Source organism: Pan paniscus, chromosome 2 (genome assembly GCF_029289425.2).
Source record: "Pan paniscus chromosome 2, NHGRI_mPanPan1-v2.0_pri, whole genome shotgun sequence".
Lineage (NCBI taxonomy): Eukaryota > Metazoa > Chordata > Mammalia > Primates > Hominidae > Pan > Pan paniscus.
The window spans coordinates 134,199,247-134,222,527 of record NC_085926.1 but is presented as its reverse complement, the minus strand read 5'-3'; the positions used below and the strand labels follow the sequence as shown (position 1 = coordinate 134,222,527).

General features: G+C 39.8%; 1 protein-coding gene across 3 annotated transcripts in view; it reads right to left on the bottom strand.

The window, feature by feature from the left end:
• The window catches only part of PCCB (propionyl-CoA carboxylase subunit beta), a 78,151-nt gene that overhangs the window by 36,989 nt on the left and 17,881 nt on the right, over window positions 1-23,281 (bottom strand). For all 3 annotated transcript variants that reach the window (XM_003822494.4, XM_055110510.2, XM_063602941.1), the window contains one exon: window positions 8,986-9,096. In XM_003822494.4, coding sequence (XP_003822542.1) covers window positions 8,986-9,096 — 111 coding nt within the window. The remainder of the gene's footprint in view (window positions 1-8,985; window positions 9,097-23,281) is intronic.

Here is a 23,281-nt window from a genome sequence, read left to right as displayed (position 1 = left end):
TTTAAACAGAGGAACAGGAGATACAGTGGAAAGTCTACAGCCCAGCCCTTACTTCCAGGCCTCCAATTCGCCTCCCCTAAGGCATACCCTGTCAGTTTCTTCTCTCTACAGAGACACCCATGCATCCATGTGCATTTATATATATATTTGCCCTCTTTGCCCTCTTATCTTCTAACACAAACATTATCTAACACAAACACTTTCTAATGCAAACATTTTCTTCCCAACACATTCTTTCAATACACACAGTGTTCAATACACATAGTGTTCAATACACACTGTTCTCAAATTTGTTTTTCTAGCTTGAAGATCATTCTATTCCATATCAGTATAGTAGGATTTGTATCATAACTTTCACCAATTGATGGTCATGAAGGTTGTTTCCAAAACTTTAGTATAATAAGCAATTCTGCAATAAATATTACTACAGTGCTCTCTGAACTCACTATTCATGTTCTTTGCCCATTTCTAATACATCATTGGCTTTTTTATATACTAAGGAAATTAGTCCTTAGTCTATCATACGCATTATATCAGTCTTTTATCTTATGGCTTCTTGGCTTGAAATCTTGCTAGAAAGGTCTAGCTACAAAGGTCTTCCCCACTTCACACAGACTTCTAAAATGTTTATAGCAGCCTTATTTGAAACTGTTAAAAAAAAAAAAAAAATAGAGACACAAAATTTCAGGTTTCTAGTCCAGCACATAAGAAGCTGAAAGTTGATACTCCTTCCTAACAAATAAAAAGCTGAAAAAGTTGCGGGGGAAAAACCAACAGTTTTTCTTAGGTCCATCAAAGAGGTGAGGTCGCAGAACAAAGCACCCCAAAACTGGAGACCAACTGGCAAATGCAGAAAATTGAGCCCTGCAGGGCAGAAACCCACAAGCACAAACCTCCCCCAGAGCCAGGGCTGATGTAGGAAAACCGGAACTATAACTGACAAATTGCTGGAGGCCCAGCATGGACAAGTCGGAGAGATCAAGACTCCAGGGCCGGCCAGTCATTGGGGCTCCCACACTTTTGTGAGTTTTACCTCTAGGAACTCAACAAGGTTCTCACAGTGATAATCACAGAAAAACTCCCTCATGCTTCTGACATGCATGGGGGAAAAAAAAAAAGACCCTTCTGAAACACACCAGAGCATCATTCTTAACAGGGTCTGCTCTCAGGCAAAACTATATAATAAGAGCCTAACCTGCTGAAGTTTTATCAGAAACTGCTGACGCGAGGGAAGAAAAATACCAAACTCAAGCCAGCTCTTGCTTTCCATGTGGAAGAGGGGAAATGGCCAGCCCCAACCCGCTCTAGCCACCATCTCACCAAAAAAGTACGAGAGACTGAGACACACGACATTCATAGTTCAGAGGCACAGGCTCACTAAAAGACTGACACCTACTCATAAGACTACAGAACACTTCCTCTTCCCCAGCTCCTTATCATTACTAAGGGCCTATTTACAATAGTTCCTTTTACCTAGTGTATCATGTCCAGCTATCAGGAATAAGTCATAAGACATACTAAAAGACAAAAAACAAAGTTTGAAGAGAGAATAAGCATCAGAACTGGAATCAGATGTAGCAGAAATGTTGGAATTATCAGACCAGAAATTTGAAACAACTACAATTAAGATGTTTGCCAGGTGTAATGGCATGTGTCTGTAGTCTTGGGTCTCAGGAGGCTGAGGTGGGAGGATCACTTGAGCCCAGGCATTCAAAACTAGCCTGGCCAAGACAGCAAGACTCCATCTCAAAAAACAAAAACAAACAAAATGGCTTAAGGGCTCTCATGGATAGAGTAGACAGCAAGCAGATGAGCAATGTAAGCAGAGAAATGGAAATTCTAAAAAAATAACTAAAATATACCAGGGATTGGAAACACTGCAACAGAAATAAAGAATGCATTTGATGTTTTTTGGTAGACTGGGCATGCTTGAGGAAAGAATCTCTGAGCTTGAGGATATCTCAAGAGAAACCACTCAAATTGAAAAGTGAAGAGAAAAAAATGGATCAAAAAAAAAACAAAACAAAACTGGAGTATCCAAAAACTATGGCACAAATTACAAACGATGTAACATATACATAATGAGAATTCCAGAAGGAGCAGAAAGAGAAAAAAGAACAGAATACAGGAAGCAATAATGACAGAAAAGTTCCCCAAATTGTCAGACACCAAACCACAGATCCAATAAACTCAGAGACCATCAAGCAAGATGAATGCCAAAAAAATAAATAAATAAATAAATAAAACTACACAGAGAAAGCTAGGTGTAGTGGTGCACACCTGTTGTCCCAGCCACTCATGAGGCTGAGGCAGGAAGACCATGTGAGCCCAGGAGTTTGAACCAGCCTGGGAAACACAGGGAGACCCCCATCTCTAAAAAAACAAAAAACAAACAAACAAACAAAAAAACAAAAAACTACACTTAGGACATTATTTCCAAACTACAGAAAATCAATTATAAAGAAAATATCCTAAAGGCAGCCACAAGAAAAAAACATTTTGCCTATAGAGGACCAAAAATAATAATTATATCCAAATTTTTCTTAGAAACCATGCAAGAATGAAGAGAGTGGAATGAAATATTTAAAGTGTTGAGGGGAAAGATCCTACCAACCTAGAATTCTGTGCTCTGCAAAATTATTCTTCAAAAGTGAAGGAAAAATACAGACCTTCTCAAACAAACAAAACTTGAGGTAATCTCCTGCCAGTAGACCTGCCTTGCAAAAAATGTTAAGCAAAATTCTTTACAGAAAAGGTAAATGATAAAGATCAGAAACTTATATCTACATAAAGAAAGAAAGAGCATTCAAGAAGGAATAAATGAAGGTAAAATGAAAACTTTTGATTCAAAGTAATAGTAGCAAAAATTCAATTATGTACACATTCAATTATGTACAACTGAATTATGTGCACATTGCTTCTCAGCCTTTGGCTAAGACCAAGTGCAATTATGCACACATATTTTATATATATCATATGAGGGATAGGAGGAAGGAATTAGAATGATTTTGCTATTATAAGGTACTCATACAACCTGGGAAGCAGAAAAGTGTTATCTGAAATTAACTTAAAATAGCTGTAAATTATACTGCAACCTCTAAGGCAACCACTGAAGAAGGTAAAAAAAAAAAAAAAAAAGTATAACATGTTAATAAAGGAGAAAAATGGAATCATATAGAATGCTCAATTAAAATCACAAAAGGCAGAAAAGTGGAAGACAAAAATAAGAACAAATACAACAAAAAGAAAACAGTAACAAATATGGTAGATACTAATCCAACTATACCAACAATCTCTCTGAATGTCAAGGGTCTAAATGTATCAATTAAAAGACGGATTGTCAGACTAGATGAAGAAACAACACACAACTATAAGGGATGTCTACAAAAAACCCACTTGAAATAGACATAAAGATTAAAAGTAAATGAATGCAGAAAGATATTACATGCTAAGACTAATCAAAAGAAATCAGGAGTAGCTATATTAATTTCAGAGAGAAAAGGCTTCAGACCAAGGAAAGTTATTATACAGAGGAATTCTGCATAATGATAAAGGGGTCAATTCTCCAAGGAGACAAAGAGTCCTTCATGTGTATGCACCTAACAACAGAGCATCAAAATAACATGAGGCAAATACTGATAGCACTGGAAGGAGAAATAGATGAATCCATGATTACAGTTGAAGATCTCAACACTCCTCTATTAAAAGTGGACAGATCCAGCAGGCAGAAACAGTAAAGACACAGATGAACTCAGTAACACCAATCAGCTGGGCACAGTGTCTCATGCCTATAATCCCAGCAACTCAAGGGCCCTAGGTGAGAGGATTACTTGAGGCCAGGGGTTAAGACCAGCCTATGACAATATGGCAAGACCCCATCTCTATAAAAATTAAATAAAAATTAGCCTGGCCAACATGGTGAAACCCTATCTCTACAAAAATAAAAAAATTGGCCAGGCATGGTGGCACACACCTATAGTCCCAGCTACTCAGGTGGCTAAGGTGAGAGGATTGCTTGACCCCAGGAGGTCAAGGATGCAGTGAGCCGAGATCGCACCACTGCTCTTCAGCATGGGCGACAGAGCAAGACCTTGTCTCAAAAAAATAAATAAAATAAATAAAAAATTAGCCAGGTGTGTTGGCATGTGCCTGTAATCCCAGCTACACAGGAGGATCACTTGAGCCCAGCAGGTCGAGGCTGTGGTAAGCTATGATCATACCACTGCACTCCAGCCTGGGCAACAGAGTGAGACCCTGTCTCTAAACATTTCTATAGACCAGGTGCGGTGGCTTATACCTGTAATCCCAGCACTTTGGGAAGGAGGACGATTGCTTGAGCCCAGGAGTTCAAGACCAGTCTAAGCAACACAGTGAGACCAGTTCTCTACAAAAAAAAAAAAAAATTAGGCAGGCATGGCAGTGTGTGCCTGTAGTCCCAGCTACACAGGAGCCTGAGGCAGGAGGATCACTTGAACCTGGGAGCCGAAGGTTGCAGTGAGCCGAGATCACACCACTGCACTCCAGCCTGGGTGAGAGGGGGAGACTCCGTCTCAAAAAATAAAAAATAATAATAAAAAACATTTTAAGAAGTAAAATAAATAGAAATCATTTTTAAAATTAAAAGAAAAACAGTACCAATAAACAGGATATGATGGACATACTTCATCTAACAACAAAATACGCTTTCTTCTCAAGCTCCCATGGAACATTCACCAAGATAGACTACATTCTGAGTCATAAACATACCTTAATTTAGAAGAACAGGAATCATACGAAAAGGCACTCAGCTTTATCAGTCATGGACTAATGCAAATTGAGTCAATGCAAATTGACAACACAATAAGAGACTATACCACAAGCATCAAACTGGCACAATTAAACTATGTTAATGTAAGTGCTGGCAAGGATGTGAAACAAGTGAAATTCTCAAACTGCTGGCTGCAACCTGTTTAGTAAACAGACGGGCATTACCTAGAGAAGCTGAAGACATATATATCCTATGACCTAAGATTGCCTCTAATGTGAAATGTTTACATCAGCACCAGAAAATAAAATGTGCGCACCAAGATACATATAGAAAAATGTTTACATCAGCATCATTTGCAATGGCAAAAATCTTGAAATAATTCAAATGTCCATCTGCAGTGGAATGAATGAATATGTTAAGAAATATTTACTATAGCTGGGCGCAGTGGCTCATGCCTATACTCCCAGCACTTTAGGAGGCTGAGGCCGGCAGATTACTTGAGGCCAAGAGTTGGAGACCACCCTGGCCAACACAGCAAAATCCATCTCTACCAAAAATACAAAAAATTAGCCGGGTGTGTGGTGGCACACGCCTGTAGTCCCAGCTACATGGGAGGCTGAGGTGTGAGAATCACTTAAACTGAGGAGGCAAAGGTTCCAGTGAGGTGAGATCCATGTCACTGCACTCCAGCCAGGGTGACAGAGCAAAACTCTGTCTTAAAAAAAAAAAAAAAAAAAAAACACCAAACCCACACAAAAGAAAACACACACACACACACACTTACTACACAGCTATTAAAGTGAATGAACTACATTTTCAAAGAACAACATAGATAAATCTTAAAAACATAATGAGCCAGAAGCCATGCACAAAAGAGAGCGTATTATATGGTTTCACTTAACGTAAAGGTCAAAACAGGAAATGCTAATCCACATTGTTTAGGGAGGCAATTTTTATTTTCAACTATGAAGCAAAGCAAATAAAAACATTACCATAAAAGCTGAGACAATAAAGAATTATTATTAATAACAAATTCTAAGCAGGATGGAGGCTACAATGATCCTTAGAAAGGATCATGATGACAGGGCTCTTGAAGAGCTATTTCCTGACCTGGGTTATTTTTATTATTATTTTTTTTTTTCCGAGACAGAGTCTTGCTCTGCCACCCAGGCTGGAGTGCAGTGGCGTGATCTTGGTTCACTGCAACCTCCGCCTCTCAGGTTCAAGCGATTCTCCTGCCTCAGCCTCCCTAGTAGCTGGTATTACAAGCACGTACCACCATGCACCATGCTTGGCTAATTTTTGTATTTTTAGTAGAGACAGGGTTTCATCATGTTGGCCATGCTGGTCTCAAACTACTAGCCTCAAGTGATCCACCCGCCTCAGCCTCCCAAAGCGCTCACTGCAACCTTCAGCTCCCAGGTTTAGAAGCAGGGAGACCTGTCAGGAGGATTCTGTAATAATCAGGTGGGAAATGATGTGCTTGAATCAAAGTGGTAGCAGTTTTGTTAGTAAGAAGTAAGTAGTCGTGCTAAGAAGCAATTTGATTATATTGTGGATTATATTCTAAAGTAAAGCCAACAGGACCTTCTGACTAAATTTGGGATCTGATAGCAAAAGACGAGTCAAGGCAGTGTCAAAGCTTTTACCTGAGCCACTGGAAGACTAGACTTGCCATTTAAAATGGCGAAGGCTGCAGGAGAGCAATGCAGGAGAAGCTTGGTAGAAATCAAAACCTGTTAAGTTTGAGATACCCATTAAAGTCCAAATGGAAATTCTGGTAGGCTCTTAAAAATATAATCCTGGCGGAACAGATTTCAGAGTTGTCAGCATACGGATCAGTATTTAAAGTCATGAGACTGGAGTGATCAGCTAGAGCAAATGTTGTCAACAGGTAAGACAAAGGGTGAGAAATGTCAACTGGATTTAGTGATGCAGCAATCACTGGTATCTCTGACATAAGAAATTGTTATTATCAGTGACTCTGCTTAGAATAATATCCTTTTCATCATAATGTCCAAATAGATGTAGATCTAGGTATCAATTCTGTAATGTCCCTTGGTCTTTCTGTCCATTTACTTACAAGTTCTTCAGACTGTTCTAGTTATTGTAGTTTTATATCCTGGCACCTGGTAGGGCTAACTCCTCATTACACTACTTTCATAGAATGTTTATTCTTGCATGGTGTTTCTTCCTCCCATAAGAACTTTATAATTACCTTGTGTAGTCCTTTAAAAGAGACTTAGTATTTTCCACTGCACTCTTATTAAATACACAGAATATTTAAGATGTAGAATGGTGACAGCTTAATAATGTTGCTGAGGACAAGAGAGGAAGTCTCACTAATATACAATTATTAACTAAAGTTTTGTAAGCAGAAAATGAGATTGCTTAGAATAAAACACAGAATTAAAAGAGAAAGCAGTTGAAATGAACTCCAGCATCTAGAGTCTGAATGGAATCATGTAAATTGCCAATGGAAACCAGGAAGGTATGGTCAGAGTTGTGAGAAGAAATGCCAGAGTATGGTATAATGGAAGCCAAGGGAATACTGTTGGAAGACAGGAAAATGAGAGTTAAACTGCATTTACAGTGATGCAAGTCACTGAGGACCTTAAAAAAAAAAAAAACGATTTAGTGGTCTAGGGGACAAAGCTAAATTAACATGTGTTAAAGAATGGAATGGCAAGAGAGAAACACAGCAAGAGCTACAGGAGTACGCCAACTAGAGGACAGTTTTTGTTTTGATGATAGGAAAGACCTGAGTGTGATTAAGTTTTGATGGGAGGATCTAGTACCAACGGACAGACTGAAGATACTAAAGAGAAAGGAGAAAAGGAACAGTATAAGGGTCCTGAAGAAGGGTGGAGAGTTATATTCAGCAATGTGGATGTGTGTAGCAGGAGGAAAGGATGGCTCTAGCCAGAGGAATTGATCCCACACCTCCCTTCATAACAGGCAGGAAGGAGGAGAGAATGGGGGTAGCACCAGCTAGGTGTGTATATATAGATTTAGTAAGCAAAGTTCAGAAAATTCTGCATTGTCCACCAAGTAAGAGAAGTGGTCATCTTACTTTTTTTTTTTTTTTGAGGCAGGGTCTTCCTCTGTCACCCAGAGCTAGAGTGCAGTGGCACGATCTTGGCTCACTGCTGCCTTGACCTTCTGGGCTCAAGTGATCCTCCCACCTCAGCCTCCCAAGTAGCTGGGACCACGGGTATGCACCACCACGCCCAGCTAATTTTTGTATTTTTTTGTAGAGATGGGGTTTCGCTACGTTGCCTAGGCTGGTCTCAAACTCCTGAGCTCAAGTGATCCACCTGCATCAGCCTCCCAAGTGCTGGGATAACAGGCGTGAGACACTGTGTATGGCCCATCTTAAATTTGATTAATAAAAGTCACTCTTATTGTTGAACACTTACACTACTTTCGGTATATCACTAAGAACAGAATAGTTGGGTCAAAGTGGTAAGCACTTTGTGAAACTTTTGAATTCCTACTGCCTAACTTCCCTTGAGAACAAAGGGTTTCCCATTTACACTCCCTCTAGAACTCCTCTCCTCAAGTTGGATGGCTATCACTACTTTTTCCCCCCCAACCATTCTGTCTTGGCATCCAATGTTCATTTTTATTAATATTTTAAGAAGAAAAGGCTGATTTTTTTAAAGCAAGGTTTGAGATGAATGGTAATTACTCATGTATAAGTTCAAAAAGACTTCATTTAAAAATATTTTTAAAATATAAGTCCATTAAAGTCATGTAATAAAGATATGTACCTCTGAAAATGAAGTGTGAGATCAGATTTATCCTTTACCATTATGGACACAATGTAATAAAATGGCAAGGAGCTGAAGAAATAAAGGTGAAACATCAGAAACAACTTCCCAATAAACAGATTACAGAAAAGCCTTCCATGAGAAACTTCTTGAATAGGACTCAGTAAACAGTCATCTATCTGGTCAAAGGACAGGATTCTTTGATTAACTGAAAATCATTTGCAATTCAGATCAACAAGTAAAATCACCCACCAGTGAAGTACATAAGCACCCCCTGCCACTGAACCCCCACAAGCTACAGATTTCATGCCAAAACCCTCTCTCCACTAACACCTTATCATCACTATGCTGAAAGCCAACGAGAATGCAGGTAACAACCTAGATCTGGGTCAGGAATTATTTTTATTGCAGGTAAGGAACTGCACAAATCTTAAACGGCACCAAAAACAGGCCCTTCTTTCTTACCTTTACCATGAACGTGAAGTCTGTTAGGGCTGGGGAGTAGACGGCCCCACCAGCACATGGGCCCATGATCAGAGAAATCTGAGGGATGACTCCGGATGCCGTAACATTCCTCTGCCAAAACAGAAAAGCAAAAGCATCTGGTTACAGAGATGTTTGAGGCATTATCTGTGGAAAGATAAAGACAACAATAAGATAACATTTGGCTTTTTTCCCACAGAAATTCTATACAGGAGGCAACAGACTTAATCAGTAAAGTTCTTTAAGAATTATATGTGCATTTTCTCCCCGTAACTGGTAGGATGGTCAGCATATTACTTTCTGAGGCAAATATTTTCTTTCCCCTCCCCTCCTGGGCAGCAGTTCCCTAAAACCTTCACTAAGGGCATGAGGTACAGAGTGTATCCCACCATCCTCACCACAGCTCCAAATGCAAAGCCCCCCGTCTGTGCAAGGCTGCCTGAAAGAAGACTGAAAACCTCATGCAGAGTTGCAGAGCCAACACTTATCTTGGCACCCTGACCTCTATTTTGAGTCCCTCCACACCCTCCAAAGAAGGCACGCAAGGGTACAAGCAGGTGCTTCTTGACACTGAGTACCCAGTGTCTACTCTGCCCATCCCCAGACAAGGAATGCAGGAGAGAAGGCGGTAGAAGGAGCCAGAAAGCCTCCATAAGGACACTGTGTTGTGAAGGACTAAGCCTCAGGAAAGATAGGATGTGGGGGCTCAAAGACCCAGGCAAGATGATAAAAGGCCCAATTATTCTTTGCCCTACTTCCAACCTCTTTCCTTCTCCTAAGTCCCATCAGCTTAGGAAAAGTAGGTTCACTTTTCAGCCTGCCTTGGCTCTAAGCCCAATCTATACACAGCTAAGGACAGTGCAAAATGTAATCTATGCTTTCTGCAAAGATATCAAGGTAGTAGGGGAGGCTTCCAGCTGTGGCAGAGTGAAGAGTTCAGAAAATTCTCTCCCCAAAAACAACTGGACAGCATTGTCAAAAACGAGTATTTTGGGGTTCTAAAAATGAGCCAAATGTAACAAATTGAGAAATGTTTATTCATGAAAAACTACTAAAGTTGAGATAAGAAAAGTGAAAGCCTGTGGCATTCTTAACCAAGGCTGCCACCATTGCCCATACCAGCTCAAAATGTCCTACTGGATGAAAGAAAATAACACCAGACTATAATTCAAATCCACAAGAACCAATTAAGAGTGCTGAAAATGATAAATATGTGATTATAAACACTGCATAAGTATAGTTCTCTTTTCTTAATGCTTTGAAAAACAAGACTGTATAAAGCAATAATTAACACTGTTTTGAGTATTACATAACAATAAAAGCACAAATGAAGGGGGAGAAAATGGAGCTACATTGGAGCAAAGTTCCTGTTTTACCAGAATTAAGTCAGTATTAATTTGAAGCAGATTGTGATAAATTAAGAGATATATAGTAACCCTTAGAGCAACTACTAAAAATAACTCAAAAAATACAGCTAAAAAACACTAGAAATTAAAATGGTACACTAAAAATATATGCTTACCATAAAAAAACTGAGTGACATCACAGAAGAGAGAATAGGAAGCTCCAAGAATCTGAGCTCAAAACAACTATTCAGCTGTCTAAAGCAACTATTTTTGAACTCTGGAGTCTACTCAAACACTTCAGGGCCCAGAGGAGAGTTTGATAAAACAGCAAGTAAATTTCAGTAAACTTCACATTTATTAATAACATGGCTGCTATAATCCCCCAGCCAACAACCCATGGCAGGTAGCCACGAGGATGTTCCTAGTGTAGCTAGTTGGTGCCAGATTGGGAAATTAGAACCTTTGCATCTTGGTTTTTCAACCTTGAAAAATCAAGGTTGTATGTTCTGATTACTGACCACTGCTTTTGATGGCTGAGGGGCTAAGCATAGAGGCTGGCATTGTTTCAACCCTGATTGGCTCAAGCAGCTTCCCAGCCACAAGGGATTTAAAAAGGTAGTTCGTTCCACACCCCTCCACCCTTCTGGGAGACAGACATTTAAGGAAATTATTGTCGGATTGCTGGTTAAACACAGTGATAAGAGAACCAAAATTTCAATGGCCATATTAAAAAAGGAACATACTCTTTGCAAAAACAGCTTGGAAAAGTTCAAACAGATGGATCCAGCAGTTGACAAGCAAAAATCGGCTATTCCTGAAAAGTAGGAGAACTAGACTTCCAAACTTCCAAACATAATATTCAGAATTTCTCATCCTCAACAAAAATCACAAATCATACAAAGAAATAAGCAAGTATGGCCCATTCACAAGAAAAAAATAATTTAACAAAAATCATCTCTGAAGAAACCCAGATATTGGACTTAATAGTCAAAGATGGCACATGAACTGTCTTAAATATGTTCAACGAGCTAAAGAAAGCTGTGGGGGGAAAAAACTATAGGAAATCAGGAAATCAACATCTGAACAAAATGAGAACACCACAAAGAGACAGAAATTATGAAAAGGAACCAAGCAGAAAGCCTGGAGTTGACAATAACTGAAATGAAAAATTCATTTCAGGGGTTCAACAGCAGACTTAAGCAAGCAGAAAAAAGGATCAGGAAACTGGAATACAAAACAAAATAATCCAGTATAAGGAACCAGAAAAAAGAAAAAGAGAAATTAATAGAGCCTGAGGGACCTGTGTGAAACCAAACATACCAATATACACATTATAGGAATCTCAGAAGAACAGAAAGAAAGGGTCAAAGATTTGAAGAAATAATGACTGAAAACTTCCCACATTTGATGAAAGACATAAATATACATACCCAAGAAGTTCAACAAACTCCAAGCAGTATGAACTCAAAGAGATCTACACGGAGACATATTATAGTCAAACTGTCAAAACACAATAAGAGAAACTTGAAAGCAGCAAGATAGAAGCAACTGATCCCAGGCAACTGATCCTCAGTAAGATTAACCATGGAGGCCGGAAGGCAGTGGGACATATTTAAAGTACTGAAAAGTCAGGTGCACTGGCTCACACCTGTAATCCCAGCACTTTGGGAGAATGAGGCAGGAGGACCACTTGAGGCCAAGAGTTTGTGACCAGCCTGGGCAATATAGTGAGCCCTGATCTCTACAAAAAGTTTTTTTGGTTGGTCGGGCATAGTGGTGTTCTACTAGCTACTCAGAAGGCCAAGGTAGGAAGACTGCTTGATCCTATAAGGTCAATGCTGCAATGAGCCATGATCATGCCACTGCACTCTATTCTGCGCGACACAGCAAGACCCTGTGTCTAAAATAAAAATAAAAACAAAATAAAGTATTGAAAGAAGGCTGGGCACAATGGCTCATGCCTGTAATTGCAGCTCTTTGGGAGGCCAAGGCAGGTGAACTGCTTGAGTCTACGAGTTTGAGACACACCTGGGCAACATGGTGAAACCCTGCCTTTACAAAATATACAAAAATTAGCTAGGCATGGTGGTGCATGCCTATGGCCCCAGCTACTCAGGAGGCTGAGGAGGGAGAATCATTTGAGCCTGGCAGGCGGAGTTGCTGTGTGCCAAGATCGCACCACTGCACTCCATCCTGGGCAACAGAGCAAAACTCTGTCTCAAAAAGAAAAAAAGAAGTATTGAAACAAAATAACTGGTCAACCAATAACTTTATATCCAGCAAAACTATCCTTCAAGAAAGAAGGGAAAATTAAGACATTTCCAAGTCAACAAAAGCTGAGAGCATTCATTTACAATAGACACGCCATACAAGAAATTCTACAGGGAGTCCTTTAGTCTGAAATAAAAGGATATTAGACAGTAACATGAGGTCATGAGAAAAAATAAAGAACACTAATAAATGTAACTTCCTAGGTAAATATAAAAGTAGTGTTGTACTTTGGTTTGTAATGTCTTTTTCCTATGTGATTTAAAAGGCAAATGTGCGGCTCCTCTCAGCAGTTGCGGCCCCAGCAGAGGAGTCTGCACAAAAAATAAAATTTACAAAAATAAATAAAAAATAAAATGCAAATGCATGAAACAATAATAAATCTGTTGTTAATGAGTATACCATGTATAAAGATATAATCTATGACAATAACAACATAAAAAATGAAGGATGGAGAGTTACAGAAGCAGTATGTCTATGTACTACTAAAGCTAACCTGGTATTCTTCCAACTAGTTCAAGATATTAATTATAATCCCCAAGGTAACCACTAAGAAAACAAACTTTAAAATATGATTAAAATGAAAGAAGTGAATCAAAAAGGCAAACAACTCAACTAAATATCACCACCCCAAGGCCATAATGGAGGAACTGAGGCATAAAAAACCAAAACACATACAGAAATAACTAAATGGCAGAAGTAAATCCTTCTTTTTCAGCAATCACGCTAAGTATAAATGGATTAAACTCTTCTATTAAAAGACAGGGATTGACAGATTGGATTTAAAAACCAGAATCTATCTGTATGCTATTTACAGGAGCTTCACTTTAGATACAAAGACATGAAGAGGTAAACTAAAGGATGGAAAAAAATATTCCATGCAAAGGGTAACCAAAATAGACCCTAGGTGGCTATATTACTATCAGACTAAAGAGACTTTAAATCAAAAACTTACTAGAGAGACATATTGATAAAAGGTTCACATCTAGAAAATATACCAGTTAAAAAAATATACACACCTAACAGAGCCCCAAAATCTATGAAGCAACAAGAGCCCTAAAATACACAAAGCAAAAGTTAACAGAATTATGGGGAGAAATAGGTGCACAATAATAGTTGCAGACTTAACACCTCACTTCTAATAATAGACAGAACAACTAGACAGAAGATCGGTAAGTTAACAGTACACTTGAACAACAGTACACTTGAACAACACTATAAACTAATACATATAAAAGACCTATAGAGAACACTCCACCCAACAACAGAGTATATATTCTTGTCAAGTGCATATGCAACATTCTCCAGGAGAGACCATACATTAATCCACAAATCTTAAATTTAAAATGATTGGAATCATAAAAAACATCTTTTCTGATCACAATGGAATAAAACTATAATTCAATAACAATAGGAAAACTGAAAAATTCACAAACACGTAAAAATTAATCAAAACACTTCTAAATAAGCAATAGGCAAAAGAAGAATCTACAAGAGAAGTTAGAAAATACTTTGAGAGGTTTTGGTTTTTCCACCCCCACCAAGATGGCAGATAAGAAGCAGTGTTAGCATGCTTCTCCCACTTAGAAGAACAGAATAGTGTATTGAGAATCACATGGTGACTCTTTTTCCAAGAAGCCACGCAGGAACTTAACAGGAAAACTGAAAGAATCCACAGACCTTTTAAAGAAGTGGCAGTCTGCAGCCTAAACCATAAGACAAGGGAAAAACTGTAAGTCTCCAGAGTGTGAGATAGAGAGAAGCTGCTTTCAGGTTCCCACTGGGGAACCTGAAAATCCAGGCCATGGGGGAAGGCCTTAACCTTACCCAGGGCTGGGACTGATTTAGGGAGCAGTAAGAAATATAAAAGTAGAAACAGTGGCGGGAAGTGCTTTGCAGGCATTCCCAGTCTCCAGTGCAGACCAAGGTAAGCCATTCTTTATTGTACCTCACAGGGGACCTTGGGGAAGTCAGCCAACAAGCTCAGGTAGTGGTCGCAGGTTGAAAGAATCTCCCCATTTCAAGATATAACACTGAGTGAGGATGAACTCCTTTGTCCAGAACCCATACCTCCCAGGGGCAGGGGGAAGTGCACTGCAGCCACAAGTGCAGGAGCCAGGTGCCTGGCCCTGCAGGTGGCCTGGGAGGAGCATGGCCTGAAAGCCACAGCTGCTTTCCCACAGGGAAAGCTTATGGCCTGGGGCAGGTTTGAGTTCTGAGCCTAGGCTGCCTGGAACTTAGCCCAGTGCAGCTAGCAGAGCACAGAGGGAGTGAGATCTGCCTTTCCGACCGTGTGGGATCTGGGTGAGGCTTAGTGCCACCTGTTACTCCCCACACACTGTGCGACCTCTTCTGTGCAGTAGAGGCAGTTATATTCCTCTCTGGAACATTACCCTAATGACCTGAGAACCGCCCCCCCAACCGTCATAGGAGCCACGGCTTTCCCCACACATGGAGAGACAGAGTGTAGACCCACCTGACCCAGCCCCTACCTGGCTGTACCCCTCCACCCACCCTGGTTACTTAATACAAAGGACAGAAGCTTTTGGCAGCTTTATGGCCCCCGTTGTCACCTGAGAAACCAGAATACCTCCTGGGCAACACAGGACAAGCTCGAATCCCACTGCTACTACTGCAGCTGGTGCCCTTTTGTAAATGCTACCTCCAGGCTGGATGCCAACCAACACAGTCCACTACAGCATCTCTAGGTAGAATAACACTGTGAACAGAAAGGAGAAAACCAGTGCATGACCTAAGCTATCATCATTGCCTGCAAAACCCTGGCTAACCAGGAGGTCCTGCATCTGTCCACGTGACCAGTTCACTACTATTATAACCAGCATTCGAGAAAGCCAGCACACTAAGGCTTCCTGTAACCAAGGAATCTCAAAGAGTCTACCTCACTCACCTGACACTCCCATCAGCACTAGTGTTGGTATATCCCTTGCTGGAAGACTTGAGGACAGGTCCCATTACCGGATCCCTTGCAGACATTCCCCAGCACCAGCCTGGAGTTGGGCAGCCCCACTGGGTGGCTAGACCCAGAAGAACAATAGCAATCAACTTATCCTGGCTCTCAGGAATTCCTACTCCTAAGGGAAGGAGGAGAACATCACACCAAGGGAATACCCCATGGGACAAAAGAATTCAGATGGCAGGCCTTGAGTTTCAGATCTTTCCACTGATGGGAAGTTCCTTTCAGCAGAGACACAATTGCAGTGCTGGGCTCAGAAGGGAAAGTCTGCAGCTCTACCCCAACAATCAGGCAGCTTTACTGCTCATGAAGGGTCCTGGAGAAGGTATCTTCTCTCCCACCTTGTCCACCACTACACAGACACAGTTGGGGCTTCTCTACAGGAGCTTGGCAAAGGTGGACCTATAGACAGCCTTCCTGGAACACTACAGAGTGACTGCATCTCCACAGGAGAAATCCCCCAACCCCCACCCCCGCCCTGGCCCAAGTTCAGGCTTGCGAGAGAGGCAGAGTCACAAATTCCTCTCTATGTGGAACAACAACAGTCCTACAGATGAAAAGAGATGCCTGTCTGATCTGAATAGCTGGAACACTAGGGCAGGAGCGAGTCTGGGAGGTGAATAGCTTTCCTACTGGCCTGGCACAGGAGCTGAGGTGGCTCCCACCCTTCCCCTTGATAAGACCTCAGTGCATCTAATTGAGAGTTCCCCCAGCCACTTTCATCAAGGGTGGAACCTCTCTGCCTTACTGAGTATTGCATTTACCCATTTGCTTTAGCCACAACTGGTTCCTACCCAGGGACAGCTCCCCTACTGGCCTGAAGCCTTAACCATCAACTTAGTAAATAAAATACAGGGGAAAAATTAAATAAATAAAAAAGTGCACACCACAGGGGAATGAGATGAGCTTCAAGAGACCTTTCCATCTCAACCCCATAGGAGACAGTGAACTTGCCCACACATCAAGTACATATCTATTAAATACAGGCCAGGGGCAGTGGCTCACGCCTGTAATCCCCAACACTTTGGGAGGCCAAGGCAGGTGGATCACCTGAGGTCAGGAGTTTGTGACCAGCCTGGCCAACATCGTGAAACCCCGTCTCTACTAAAAATACAAAAATTAGCCAGGCGTAGTGGTGCACACCTGTAGTCCCAGCTACTCGGGAAGCTAAGGCAGGAGAATCACTTGAACCCGGGAAGTGGAAGTTGCAGTGAGCCAAGATTGTGCCACTGCACTCCAGCCTGAGTGACAGAGCGAGACGCCATCTCAACAAAAATAAATAAATAAATAAATAAATACAACCAGCATCTAAAGAAGCCATCATACAAAGACTCTCTATAGCCAAGGAACTCATACAGTCTTCACCCTAAAAGCATTAAGAATCACATTAGGCTATAATAAACTATAAACACTAAAGTCACATCCTTAGTGAAGAGGAAAAAGAAACTTAAAAAAACCACAGCCAAATCAAAAATAAATTCAAGAACAATTAGAAGAAATACTCTACACAAACGAGAAAGAACCAGAAAAGTAATTTTGGTATAAGACAAAACAGGGTTCTATCATACCCCCGAAAGATCACACTAGCTCCCCAGCAATGGATCCAAACTAAAACGAAATCTTTGAAATAATCAGATAAATAATTCAGTACATTGATTATTAAGCTACTCAAGGAGACACCATAGAAAGGTGAAAACCAACATAAAAAAAAAAACTTAAAAAACAATTCAGAATATGAAGGAAAAACTTTCTACATAGATATCATAAAGAAAAAACAATCAGAATTTCCGGAAATGAAACACACTTAGGGAAATACAAAATGCAATGGAAAGTTTCAACAATAGACCAGAACAAGTAAAAGAATGAATTTCAGAGCTCCAAGACAAGGCTTTCAAATTAACCCAATCAGACAAAAATAAAGAAAAAAGAATCAACAGAAATAAATAGGCTGGGGTCAGTGTCTCATGCCTATAATCCTAGCACTTTGGGAGGGCAAGGCAGGTGGACTGCTTGAGCCCAGACTTTGAGACCAGCCTGAGCAACATAGCAAATTTCCATCTCTACAAAAAAACATAAAAATTAGCCGGGAGTGGTGGCATGTGCCTGTAGTCCCAGCTACTCAGGAGGCAGAGGTGTGAGGATTGCTTGAGCCCAGGAGACAAAGGTCACAACACTGTACTACAGCCTGGGCAACAGAGTAAGACCCTATCTCAAGAAAGAAAAAAAAAAAGAAAGAAAGAAGAAATGAACAAAGCTTCCAAGAAATATGGGATTATGTAAAACAACCAAACCTAAAAATACTTGGTGGTCCTGAGGGAGAAGAGAAGGCTAAAAGTTTAGAAAACTTATTTGAGAGAATCATTGAGGAAAACTTCCCTGGCCTTGCCTGAGATTTCAATATCCAAATGCAAGAAGCTCAAAGAACTCCAGGGAAATTCATTGCAAAAAGATTATCACCAAGGCACATAGTCATCGGGCTATCTAAAGTCAACATGAAGGAAAGAATCCTAAGAGCTGTGAGACAAAAGCATCAGGTAACCTATAAAGGAAAACCAATCAGACTAACAGAGATTTCTCAGCAGAAACCTTACAAGCTAGAAGGGATTGGGTTCTATCTTTAGCCTCCTTAAACAGAATAACTGCCACCCAAGAATTTTGCATCCAGCAAAACTAAGTTTCCTAAATGAAGGAGAGATAAAGCCATTTTCAGATAAACAAATGCCGAGGGAATTTGCCACTACCAAACCAGCATTACTCTTCAGAAGAGTTCTACATCTTGAAACAAAAGCTCAATATGCACCAAAATAAAACCTCTTGAAAGATAAAACCCACAAGGCCTATAAAACAATAACACAATGAAAAAAAAACAAAGTAAGTAACAACTAAAATGATAAACAAAACAGTATCTCACATCTCAATATTAATATTGAACGTAAATGGCCTAAATGATCCACTTAAAGATACAGAATGGCAGAATGGATTTTTAAAAAATCACAAACCAAATATCTGCTGTCTTCAAGAGAGTCATCTAACACATAAGGATTCATATAACCTCAAGGTAAAGGGGGGGAAAGAGATATCCCATGCAAATGGGAACCAAAAGCAAGCAGAATTAGCTATTCTTTTTTTTGAGACAGAGTCTCCCTCTGTCACCCAGACTGGAGTGCAGTGGCGCGACCTCGGCTCACTGCAAACTCCGCCTCCCGGGTTCACGCCATTCTCCTGCCTCAGCCTCACAAGTAGCTGGGACTACAGGCACCCGCCACCACACCCAGCTAATTTTTTGTATTTTCAGTAGAGACGGGGTTTCACCGTGTTAGCCAGGATGGTCTCAATCTCCTGACCTCGTGATCTCCCCGTCTTGGCCTCCCAAAGTAGCTATTCTTATATCAGACAAAACAGACCTTTAAAGCAACAACAGTAAAAAAAAAAAAAAAAAAAAAAAAAAGAAAGAAAAAGAAGGTCATTATATAATAAAAGGAACAATCCAACAAAAAGATATTATAATCCTGAATTCATATTCACCTAATACTGGAGCTCCCAGATTTATAAAACAATTACTACTAGACCTAGGAAATGAAATAGCAACAAAGTGAAATGGGGGACTTCGATACTCCACTGACAGCACTAGACTCTTTTTGTTGAGACAGAAACTCAACAAAGAAGCAATGGACTTAAAGTATACACTAGAACAAATGGACTTAACAGATATTTACAGAACATTCTACCAAACAACTGCAGAATATACATTCTTCTCCTCAACACGTGGAACATTCTCCAAGATAGACTGTATGACAGGCCACAAAACAAGTCTCAACAAATTTAAGAAAATTGAAATCATATCAAGTATCTTCTCAGACTACAGTGGAACAAAACTAGAAACAACTCCAAAAGAAATGCTCAAAACTATACAAATACATGGAAATTAAATAATCTGCTCCTGAATAATTTCTGGGTTAACAATAAATCAAGATGAAAATTTTAAAATTTGAAATGAATGATAGTAGTGACACAGTTATAAAAACCTCTGGGGATACGGCAAAAGTAGTGCTAAGAGGAAAGTTCATAGTTTTAAGTACATACATCAAAAAGTCTGAAAGAACACAAACTGACAATCTACTGTCTCACCTCAATGAACCAGAGAAACAGGTACGAACTAAACCCAATGCCAGCAGAAGAAATAACAAAGATCAGAGCAGAACTAAAGGAAATTGAAGCAAAAAATAAAACAAAAACTTGGTTCCTTGAAAAAATAAACAAAATTGGTCGACCATTAGACTAACCAAGAAGAGAATAGATCCAAATAAGCTCAATTAAAAATGAAACTGGAAATATTATAACCAATATCATAGAAATACAAAAGATCACTCGAGACCAACATGAACATCTTTACACACACACACTGGAAAATCTAGAGGAAATGGATAAACTCGTGGAAACATACAATCCTCTAAATCAGGAAGAAACAGAAACCCTGAACAGACCAAAAACAAGCAGTGAGACTGAATCAGTAATTTTAAACTGCCAACAACAAAAAAGCCCAGGACCAGATGGATCACAGTTGAATTCCACTAGATATTCAAAGAATTGGTACCAATCCTACTGAAACTATTCCAAAAGATTGAGAAAGAGGGAATCCTTCCTAAATCATTCTATGAAGCCAGTATCACCCTAATACCAAAGCCAGGAAATGACATTAAAAAAAGAAAACTACAGACCAGTGTCTCTGATAAACATGGATGCAAAAATCCTCAACAAAATACTAGCTAACCAAATCCCACATCAAAAAGATAATACAACATGATCAAGTGAGTTTCATCCCAGAGATGCAGGGATGGTTTAACATATGCAAGTCAATAAATGTGATACATCCCGTAAACAGAATTTAAAACAAAAACCATATGATCATCTCAATAGGTGCAGAAAAAGCATGCAATAAAATCCAGCATCTCTTTATGACAAAAAACTCTCAAACTAGGCATAGGAGGGATGTACTTCAAAATAGTAAAAGCAATGTATGATAAACCCACAGCCAACATCGTAATGAATGGGGAAAAGTTGAAAGCATTCCCCCTGAAAACTGGAACAAGACAAGGATGCCCACTTTCACCACTTCTATTCAACATAGTACTGGAAGTCCTAGCCAGAGCAATTGGGCAAGAGAAAGAAATAAAGGGCATCCAAATTGGAAAAGAGGAAGTCAAACAAGTACTGTTTATCAGTGATATGATCATATATACTTGGAAAACTCTAGAGACTCATCCAAAAGACTCCTAGATCTGATAAAGGAATTCAGTAAAGTCTTAGATTACAAAATTAATATAGACAAATCAATAGCTCTGCTATACACCAACAATAACCAAAGTGACAATCAAATCAAGAACTCAATTCCTTTTACAACAGCTGCAAAAAATAAAATAAAATACCTAGGAATATACCTAACCAAGGAGGTGAAGATCTCTACAAGTGAAACTACAAAACACTGCTGAAAGAAACTATACATGACACAAACAAATGAAAACACATCTCATGCTCATGGAGGTAAGAATCAATATTGTGAAAACGATCATATGGCCCAAAGCAATCTACAGATTCAATGCAATTCCCATCAAAACACTACCATTACCATCATCATTTTTCACAGAACTAGAAAATACAATCCTAAAATTTATATGGAACCAAAAAAGAGTCCAGATAGCCAAAGCAATACTAAGCAAAAAGAACAAATCTGAAGGCATCACATTACCAGACTTCGAAGACTTAAATCTAAGACCTGAAACCATAAAAATTCTGCAACATTGGAAAAACTCTTCTGAACACTGGCCCAGGCAAAAAATCCATGACTAAGACCCCAAAAGCTAATGCAACAAAAACAAAAATAAATGGGACCTAATTAAACTAAAAAGCTTCTGCACAGCAAAAGAAATAATCAGCAAAGAGCCAACTCACAGAGCGGGAGAAAATATTTGCAAACTATGCACCTGACAAAGGACCAGTATGCAGAATCTACAAGGAACTCAAATCAGCAAGAAAAAATAATCCCATCAAAAAGTAGGCAAAGGACATGAATAGACATTTCTCAAAAGAAGATATACAAATGGCCAACAAACATGAAACAAAATGCTCACATCACTATCAGGAAAATGCAAATGAAAACCACAATGAGATACCACCTTACTCCTACAAAAACGGCCATAATTAAAAAGTCAAAAAACAGCCGGGCGCAGGGGCTCATGCCTGTAATCCCAGTAATTTGGGAGGCCGAGGCAGGTGGATCACCTGAGGCCAGGAGTTTGAGACCAGCCTGACCAATATGGTGAAAGCCTGTCTCTACTAAAAATACAAAAATTAGATGGGTGTAGTGGCGTGTGCCTGTAGTCCCAGCTACTCGGGAGGCTGAGACAGGAGAACTGCTTTAACCCACGAGGTGGAGACTGCAGTGAGCTGAGATCGCGCCATTGTACTCCAGCCTGAGAAACAGAGCAAGACTCTGCCTACAGCGGGAAAAAAAAAAATGTCAAAAAACAATAGATGTGGCCGGGCACTTCATGTAACTTGTGTGAGTGTTCTATCTTACCAAAATCAGAAAAGTTCATAACCAGTGCATAGTGAACCTACCTCACAGAGGCAACCCTTCCAACTCATTCTATGAGGTGAGAATTACTGTAATACCAAAACCAAAAGAAAAAATCACAAGTTAACTGTAGGTCAATGTTTCTTACTAATATTGATTCAAAAGTACTCAAGGAAATACTGGCAGAGCCCAGCACCTTCCAAAAAAGGATGATATACCATGACCAAGTAGGATTTATCACAGAAATACAAGGTTGGTTTAACATTCTAAAAACCAGTAATGTTACATACCATATCATTAGAATAAAGAACAAAAAACACATGATTATCTCACAGATGCAGAAAAAAGAATTTGACAATATTAAATACCCTTCATGATAAAAACACTCAAAAAATTAGAAGTAGAAAGGAACTTCCTCAACCTTCAAGAGAATGTCCAAAGAAAAAAACACACCAGTTAACATCATGCTTAATGGTGAAGAATGAATGCTTTCTCCTTAAGATTAGGAACAAGACAAGGATGTCCACTCTTTTTTTTTTTTTTTTTTTTTTTGAGACAGAGTCTCACTCTGTCACCCAGGCTGGAGTGCAGTAGCACGATCTCGGCTCACTACAGGCTCCACCTCCCGGGTTCACGGCATTCTCCTGCCTCAGCCTCCCGAGTAGCTGGGACTACAGGCGCCCGCCACCACACCCGGCTAATTTTTTTGTATTTTTAGTAAAGACAGGGTTTCACCGTGTTAGCCAGGATGGTCTCTATCTCCTGACCTCGTGATATGCCCACCTCGGCCTCCCAAAGTGCTGGGATCACAGGCGTGAGCCACCGCACCCGGCCAAGGATGTCCACTCTTACCACTTCTACTTAACATTGTACTACAGGTTCTAAGCAGAGCAATTAGCAAGAAAAAGAAATAAAAGGCATCCAGATTAGAAAGGAATAAGTAAAACTGCCTCTATTTGCAGAAGACATGATTGTGTATATACAAAATCCAAAGAAATACACACATACACACACACCCCCATTCAAGCTAATACACAACCTCAGCAAAGCAGTATACAAGATCAACATATGAAAATCAATTGTATCTCTACACATTTGCAAAGAATCCAAATAGGA